Source organism: Pocillopora verrucosa, chromosome 4 (assembly GCF_036669915.1).
Source record: "Pocillopora verrucosa isolate sample1 chromosome 4, ASM3666991v2, whole genome shotgun sequence".
NCBI lineage: Eukaryota > Metazoa > Cnidaria > Anthozoa > Scleractinia > Pocilloporidae > Pocillopora > Pocillopora verrucosa.
The window spans coordinates 6,314,987-6,324,157 of NC_089315.1; the positions used below are offsets into that span (position 1 = coordinate 6,314,987).

General features: G+C 38.6%; 1 protein-coding gene, 1 long non-coding RNA gene and 1 pseudogene across 2 annotated transcripts; all 3 read left to right on the forward strand.

Moving 5' to 3' along the window:
• The first annotated feature begins 328 nt into the window (after window positions 1-328).
• On the forward strand, window positions 329-1,589 carry LOC136280528 (uncharacterized). Its single transcript, XM_066165870.1, is given in 1 exon segment — window positions 329-1,589. A coding segment is annotated over 1 exon segment (1,077 nt). The 5' UTR covers window positions 329-364; the 3' UTR covers window positions 1,442-1,589.
• Window positions 1,590-2,582: 993 nt separating this feature from the next.
• Window positions 2,583-6,784, forward strand: LOC136276891 (diacylglycerol kinase theta-like; annotated as a pseudogene).
• Window positions 6,785-7,099: 315 nt separating this feature from the next.
• On the forward strand, window positions 7,100-8,656 carry LOC136280624 (uncharacterized). The gene is made up of 2 exons (XR_010717421.1): window positions 7,100-7,195; window positions 7,522-8,656. It is a non-coding gene; the product is annotated as an uncharacterized lncRNA (long non-coding RNA).
• The last annotated feature ends 515 nt before the right edge of the window (window positions 8,657-9,171 follow it).

Sequence of the window (9,171 nt, forward strand, 5' to 3'; positions counted from 1 at the left end):
ATAAAGTTCACCCAAACTCCTCCCGTACGTACCGTACGTACGCAAAGTTTAAAAACTTAAGCTTCTAATTTTCTCGACTGCATAACAAAATCCGCGCGGGTAGATTATCGCGACAAATTTCGTGAATTTCCCTCAAATAATACCAATTTCACAGACTTTATAAATGCGCGCTTTTTTTTCTTCGAAGAAAGATAAAATCCAAATTCAAAATTGCAGAAATTAGCACCCGATCGATCACAAAGAAATACTACCAGTAATTTAAGCGCAAGAAGCTTCTCTTTGAAAGCACATGGTTTGTTTACACAGACAATAACATGGGAGTCCATACAGAGTTTGCAGGGGCAGATTATTGGATAACAGTGAAATGTTTTACGCGATTTTCAACACTGAGGGAATTCAACCGCAGCAGATGGAAACAAAAGAGTCCAATCTAAATTCAGGTATTTCGCGAAAGAAGGCGGCGCAAGAAAGAATAGCAGCGGCAAAAAGAGAAAGGGACAAGGCCTATTATCAACAAAACAAGGCAAAAAAGATTGCTCAAGTTAAAGAACGGCGAAAGAAATTGCAAGCCGAGAAATCAATTCGGCCGCACACACGAAGCATTGCCGAAAAAAACAAACGCCAACAAAAAGCAACGGAGCACAGAAAAGCTTCCCGTATCGCAGCACAAGAAAAAAGAGAAAAGACAAGGCAGCAAATAAGAGAAAGAGTTAGAAAATACCGTGAAAAGAAGCGAACAGAAGCACAAGAATTTAATAATAGCGTGGATTCTCCAGGTTTCGTAAACCGGACGTCGAAAAAACGTGCTATAGATAAAGTCAAGAAGACACTCCCTTCCACACCCCGAAAGAAGGCGGAAATTGTCCAAAGCATTGTCAAAAGCCGTTAGTAGTTTATGACAAAAGCAACAGGCAGTATGATTTGCTCATGTTACTGCATCAGTTGCATTGTGAATGATGAGGAGAATTGCACTAACAAGGCGTGGCTTGATGAATGGAAGCTGGTGGAGCTAACCAGAGAGGGTGATGTGGCAACCACTCGACAGGCAACTGAAGCACCAATTTTAGACCATGATACTGCTCCCTACATAGCTGACCTGGCCAGCAAGGGAAGTACAGTTGCGATAGCCGCTGAAGATGATCCTTTTTACGACTTCTATCTCCTTCAGGTCACTTCTGATGGAGTTGAAGAACTTGACAGTCATGTCACAGATGACTATCAGTGTCATTATTACAGAGGAGACAGAGTTCTTAAGGGGCACTTTTACATAAGGGAGAACATTCATGACATGACCTTCACAATTGACGAAAAACGGAAAGCGTTTGTACATGCTGCTACTGTCCGTCACATTTGCGGTGACCTACCAGTCAGAAAGAGAGGACGAAAGTCTATTTACAAACTCCCTTTAAAAGAAAATGAGGAAATCATTGCTTCAATGTGAACTAATGATTACAAAACCTCTTTTTTTTTCATTTTTACATTGATTTTCTTAAGATTTTATGAAAAACCAAAAATGTGCCACGCCCACAAGGGATTGTGGGTAATACCAAAATTAGTGTTATTAATGCAAAATAATAAAAATATTTACAGATATTGATTACAATGTACATTTTGATCAAATTAAAGTCAAAAAGTGATAAAAAGTGAAAAAATAAAAAAATAGTTATTTTTGAACTATGTTACAGCAAATGGCTATGTGACTGTGCTACTCATCAATGTAATATAATTTTGTAAATAAAAACTAATAGGAAGTACATTTGGAAAACTTATTGGTTGTCATTTGAAGGACAGAAGCCAACAGAGAATCATCAACCTCTCACATAGTAAGTCAACAGTAGATGTAGTTATGTAGCATTAAACAGTATAATAGTTTGACCCTTTTACCCCTTAGACTGACCAACATCTAATTTCTCCTAACAGTATCACCCCTGAATCAAACATTAAGGTCATGAGAATTAAATAATGATCAACAAATAACAGAGCTCTTGATTGTTAAGCAAAATCTCCATGTCAGCACCGTAGGAAATGTACAGAAAACAGCATGAAGAATATTCACACTGATCTTTGGGTGTAAAGGGTTAATTATCTGGGTGAGGGGCTCCTCTGCCTTTTTACCTTCCACTTTTCTTATTTTTTAGTTATAGCCATTGAATGTATGGTGGTAAGATGGTGACAACTTTGCTTTCCATAGTTTCATGTCTTTGCGCCCATTTTGTTATTAACTTCCTTTGATAACTGCAAGGTGATTTTCAATGATAAATAATAGATCTTATATTCATCTGGTGGTGTTAGACTCCTTATAAAAGTTAATGTACTTCTTTTCTTTGCAGAAGTCTGTAAGGAAAATGAAACTCACAAGATTCTACCTGAGGCAAAACATAGAACCCTTGGGCAGTTTATGCATTTGCATTGGTAGTCTCCCAGTTGGCCTTGACACAAGCAAATACAAAATTTTGATTGGCAACATTCTAGGAGAAAGTAAGTTCTGTTTTGTGTGTTTTTAGATGCTTCTAAACAAGTATCTTTGTTTTACGAGGGGCTAATGTACGTTTCCTGAGTCCTCGTTTCCCTGACCAACTGCCATGTCCATTCAGCTATTTAAGAGTGACAGTGACCCTGGTAACAAGATTGACGACACCTTGGCGACCTAATATTTTACACATTGAAATACTCAAAGGGAGGCTTTTGGCTGTTCTCATTTATTTTCTTGTAATTGTTTTGTAGCCATGGAATTTTGTGAGGTGAAAAGTGTGTTTTCAAGTTGTGGTGAGTTACTAGTAATCCTAGAGCTCAGTTCATGTATCTAATAATTAAGACACATTATTATATCACTGGCAGTGCCCATGGGAAGTATAAAGCGAATTCTGTGTTCTTTCTGTAGAGCATTTCCTAGAAGTACTTTAAAAAACAGATGAACTGAAAAAGACTGACTGGAATTAAGATTTCTGTTTCTTGCATATCGGTATTCTCTTCCTACAGTTAAGGAGTTATGCCTATTTTGATTTTTTTGTTATTCCCTATAGCCTGGACTGTTCCCCCCTGGAAGCCAACCCTTTCTAGTACTGGTAAACTCCAAAAGTGGTGGCGGTCAGGGGGCAGACATGTTCACAGCTTTCCAGAGACTGCTCAACCCTAATCAAGTGTACAGCCTCTTAAAGGGAGGCCCATTATCAGGGTATGGTAAACTCACTCCCCCTCCATATCGAGACGAATTCCCAACCGAACTTGTTGAGGTTACACGGAAGTTGTTTACTTAGAAAGAAATATTTCCTTAGACTCTTGTGTCCACGAGAATTGACCGAGGCCGAGCTAATCAAACCATAGTGCAGATATGGGTGGGTGCAGAATCCTTCCAGTGCAGATTGCACCCTTTAAAGGGCGATACCCATATTTACATGAGATAACCCAATGTCTCCCCCAAGCCTCGCTTTCAAGATGGAACAAGCAAGGAAGTGGTAAAGATTGATGTAAAATTTTTAGTCCAAAAAAGGCATGGGGGTTAGTTTTCCTTATATGACGTAGTCCTGCAGAAGAGCGATTTATATTTGTCGTATAGGTTGCTTCCCAAATTTATCATTTACAGCTATTCTATACTTAAAACTCTAAGCCTTGTCTTCTTCTGTCAGCTTTGTCCCATCGTCTTTAAATCGCTGAATATCTAAAATATGAATCGATTTGTATCTTTGTTTCAGAGTTTATGCTTTCAGATTTATTTCTGATTTTCGTGTCTTGATCTGTGGTGGTGATGGCACAGTTGGCTGGATGCTGTCATGTTTGGATGATGTTGTTCAAGAGATGAAGTGTAAGCTACCTGCATCAGCAGTTCTTCCTCTTGGCATTGGTAAGTGGATTTTTTCCAAAGTATTCGTGTTCCCCACGATTTAGAGCAAATTTATTTCCAGAGTCAAAAGTACCTTTGTACGTTTTGTTTTTCTGCGATATGTCATAGATTTCAAGACTCGTTCAACAAACTTGGTCAGTGGGATGGAAATCTGAAACTAATCATGACTTAGTCATTCGTGTTTTCTAGGCGATAAAGACCCTGGAAAGTCATGCAGATTTTCCCTTTTTAGGCCTGAAAAGTTCGTAGTATTTGAAAGTAAATCAAGTAGTATTGATTACTGAAAGTCTGGAACTCTATACGGTAATTATATGAGCATTTTCAAGTTACGATTGTAGCGTATTTTGAAAAGCTGCCGTTCGGGTGGTATAGCAAAGTGAAAAGAAAATGGGTGGGAAATTGAACGAGACTCTCATATGAATGAATCTCTCTCGTGATTTCTATAGTAACAAGAGAATTAGTGGCAAATTGAATGAGATTCCCAGCTTATATGTATTCATCTCTCTCGTGATTTCCATAGTAGCTAGAAAATGAGTGGGAGATTGAACGAGATTCTCAACTTACAGGTAATGATCTCTCTCGTGTTCTCCATTGGGGAGGTGGTTACTCTGGTGGCGAGAGTCCTGTATCGCTTCTCATGGCCGTTGATCAGGCACACGAAGTGTTTCTTGATAGATGGTGAGTCATGTTTGATTCAGCGGACACTAACGACAGTGCGCTTGGCTCGATGGGAGGAAGAGAAGACAATTCTAGTATTTTTACCATGAATAATTACTTTGGGAGCGGAATTGGAGCTGAGTTTTGTTTAGATTTTCATCTCCAGAGGGAGGAAGCACCTGATAAATTCCATAGCAGGTGAGAATACAAAGGATTCAATTTACAGGTTACAAAATTAGTCGTAGTGCCTTCGATCGAAGAAAAAGAGTGTTGATTGCGAAAGCCATTGGATGGTAAAAAAGGTTCCATAGTCTTCTGAGATGTACTGTTGTTTCATCTTTACTGTGTTTAATGTACTCAAACTCCGGATAAATTTTAACCTCCGTTGAAAGCTCTTTTGAAAAGGGATAGGTTGAAAAAACCCCGACTTTGTGTTTTGCAATTTATTGTTAGTGCGACTGTGTTGAATCTCTAATTCCCTCTTTTTTTTTTGGTTTCTTTTTGTTTCAGGCTTCATAACAAAGGAGTTTACTTTAGAGCAGGTATAAAGAAAATGGTCAAAGGCTACTCGCGGACATTTACTCAAGAGGTCGAAATAGAGGTGATTAATCTGTAGAACGATGGTATTGAATGGCTGATCACAATAAAAGGGGTGTACTGCTGACTATAAGACCTCTAATTGCCTTTTGTTTACCCTGCAAGCGGGCTCATGTTTGGGTTTCACCATACTGCCTCTTTTCGGGCACAGCCGCCTATTTTACCATCGACAGCTGCTAATGGAAAAAGGTTATTGAAACCCCTGTATCAGAATTAACTTTCTTAGCATCGAGTGTTGGTCCAAATCATCATCGTCTGTCATTTGTATTCAACTCTTAATGATTGCATGCGTATCAGTTGCACATTTTTTTATTTCATGCTCCAATCACACCTGAGCGTTTTGTTTTGGCGTTTTGCGGTGCTTCTTTGCCTTTTGTCCTCTTTAACTTTCTAGGGACCAGTATCTTATTTACTTCCTTTTCGCTGCAGACTGATGGCAAAAAACTTGACTTACCAACACTAGAAGGAATTGTAGTTCTGAACATAGGCAGGTAAGTAAAAGCTGGAAATTGAGGTCAATCAAATTAATTCGAATTAACTTTGCAGTGGTTAGATTTTCAATTTAATTGCAAGAAAATCGCTGCACATCGGCTTCAACAAGTAATTTTAAGCTGCACAGTTTTTATGCCTGGTGAAAGTATGATTCGTGTAGGTCAACATTATTTGTTTCATATAATTATGATCTGATTCCTTTACGGGATCGAACAACCTTTTAAAATTTGTCTTACTCACATCACGAGGCTTCGCAGCAGTCCCCAACTATTACGTGGGAGGCCCGGGTTCGATTCTAGTCAAAGTCTGAATTTTTAAGGCTTCTTTTCTGAGATTACTTTGATAGCAGTTGACCTGCGATTATCAATTCATTACTTGCAAAGTCTTTTATTCTTTTGTATAAATTTTGCGCTTTAACTTTTTTTTAAAATTTGTTTTCCGGCCAGTTGGGGAGCAGGCACAGATACATGGGGACCAGACAAAGAAGATGTATGTAGTACTTCATGAATTTAGTGGTGATATCTGCTCATATTCTTAGCACCAAACAACTGATAAAATAACCATGACATGTTGTCCCTAGAAGATGAGGTCTGGAAAAGACTCTAAGATTCAGCGCATTAACTATAAAGAAGCCAATAAGTGCGAAGAGTAGAATTGTCCAAACCGCCAATAGCGCGGGAAGTAGCAAATGAACAAATCACCGTTGGTTTTAGTTTTGCCCGTGATTGGTTCAGAGAGTGGCTTGAATCATCTTGACCAATCGCAAAGCGAAGTTAAACGAAATAAAGGCAATCCTGGATTCCTTTTCCAAACACAATTGAAAATGCTTGAATCTTTTTGCAGGGTCATTCCCCAGCTTGTCACTGTGACGGTCTTGTCGAGGTGGTTGGACTTCAGGGAGTAATGCACCTAGTGAGTCAGAATCACCACCATCTTTACCCTTCACACCCTAACATCAACAGGCATATGCACCATACTGTTCTCTCCAATCTGCTCCGCGTATTTTTTTCTACTAACTGCCACAATTTTTGTATCCTGCCTTTTCCTTTCTTTTTAAGTATTTGCATAGGAAACGTTTTTATTTAGCAATAAAAATGGTGCCTTAGTTCTTAATTGAGACGAATTCTTTATTAAAAGGGTCAGATTCAAAGTGGAATCAGGACTGGTATTCGGCTAGCACAGGGAGCCCAGGTATAGATGTCTGGTTGTAATCCAGTAAATAACATAATGAAGCCATAAGTTGATTATCCTCGTACTATTCTCTTGTAATTTCTTTTTTTCACGTTACTATGTTCCCACCAATGGCGTAGCGTCATTTTTCCCGGCATGTTTACTTTATAAAATCAGTGGATAAAAGAAACTATCTTGTAATACCACCCCTTCCCTTCCCCCCTCCCCTCCCCCCCACACCGACGTAGAACCACAATTTCTTTAGAAATTTACCCTCTTCATTCATCCGCTTCAATGCTTTTTTTTTAATTGATGACAATTATTATTACTTCATTACAGATCAACATCAAATTAAAATCAGAGATGCCCGTACAAATAGATGGTGAACCTTGGATGCAGCCTCCTGGAAATGTGATTGTACGGCCCATACTAACACAGGTATTTACAGAAAACTGTGTAACGACGCTGTAAAAGATTACCGTTTGGGGAAAATGAAAGGCTTGTGATTGGACTCGCATATCTCAGTGTTAAAAATGCACCTAGAACATTTCGAAAAATCAATTTAGTTTTATCTTTTTACCTGAGAAACTTTTTTATTATTTTTTTTTTGTCAACATTTTCATCCAAGAATTCAATAAAACGTTTATAACCGGACGACTTTGGTTCAGAATTCTTTGGAGAATTAAGAAAATTTTGCAAGAACCAAAACTGCCATCGAACACTTCTAGAAATTTAATCATAAGTTCACTTATTTTTTTCTTTAGGCGCTGATGCTATCGAAGAGGAAGGTTAAAGTCAAAAACAAAAGAAGACCCACAAGTTCGTCTCGCCCTCCTGCAAGCCCCAGCGCAACAAGAACTATTTTTTATGACGATTAAACACTTACCCCGGGCTTATGGCAGCTTAATTAGAAACCATACTGGATATTTTTTCCAGCTCTGATTTATACTTAACTTGGTAATCTTGTAAAGTTTCATCTAGTTAAGTATTGCTTTAGCCGAGAAAATGTAATTCGAAATTGTAAAGGAAATTACTGTCATTTGCATTGCTTTGGGTATACGCTGTATTGTAAACAGTGCAGACTAAAATTCCATCTTTATAGTGCGTTAAATTGAACCAATTGTGAAACTCTACCAGCACGAAATGCATGCTGGTTGAGAAATCACACGAACATCACGTGCTCGTCATATAGGCTGAAACAAGGAGAGCGGCTCAGTCCTCACCATTCGAACCTCTTCAGTGTACATTACCATTCGTGCTATTGGAGTCAATTTCTATCACCGGCCATGATTTGTTTATCGAAGTGGTATATAATGATTCTGAACTAGTCTCGGCCACATTCTGTCTTTCCCCGTTCCACCCGTAAATGCGCAAAGGCGTTGTAGTAGACGCTACGCGCTAACGAACCAAACTCGTAACCTGGTATTCCATAGTCGCATGTAGGAAAAAAAGGGTGGCGCGAGATTTCTGGACGAATCACAGTTTATTAAAGATTTCATGCTTAAGAAAAAAGTGAGAAGAATACGATTTACTAACGCAATTTCAGATAGGAATGAAAACACTTGAGAGTCGACGATACGCGTACCCTGGTGTTCCACAATCGTATATCAAAGGTGCGAACTAAAATGTTGAAATCTCTGTCTAGAGGTGGAGTTGAAAGCTTAGCTTGTCCCGTCAATGGAGTTTTTACAGAAGACACCGGTGAATTTGAAGATAATATAAGTTCGAGTATATTACAAAAGAATGTTGTATTTGTAATTATATGTAAAAAGTGGTTTAACTGCAGAAGTATTCATTAACAAGCTAATATGTATGAACGCCTTCTATTGATTTACCTTTTCTCCATGTTTCATTTTATAAAATGACCAGTTCATGTAGATGTGTTCTGAGTGAATTGAATTTGTGAGAAAACTTTTTTTTGTTTGTTTGTTTTTTTTGTCGTTAAAGGCATAGCTGATGATAGGCTCGCGGTATTAGGAGAGAAGAGTAAAAGAGAGCGAGCAAAAATCGGCGAGGTTCTGGGAAGGCATGTCACCTTCCTTCATTCTAATTAGATTTTTCTCTCACTTACCCCAAGTTTATGCCCGTCCTCACTGTGTCAGGCTTCCAGAGGCAAGGTTAGCTGTGTAGCATGAGGAAGAGTGTAGAATGGAAGGGAAGATTTTCCGGTTTGCTTCTAGTGAGTTGTACAGACGTTAAGTTATTTAAGTTAAGTTAGTTTCACTCAGGTTTGTGGCTCGATTTACTCAGGTTTAACTGAAGGTCTCTTTCAAGTGTGGTCATAATTAGCTGTGTATCTCTACATGTTACACCTTCGAGTCCTTCACTGGAAATGTAAATTTGGAGTGTAAATTCTATTCCCCTAGTAAATTAAACCGCAATGGCAAATTATTGAGTTTCTTAAGTTATCTCAG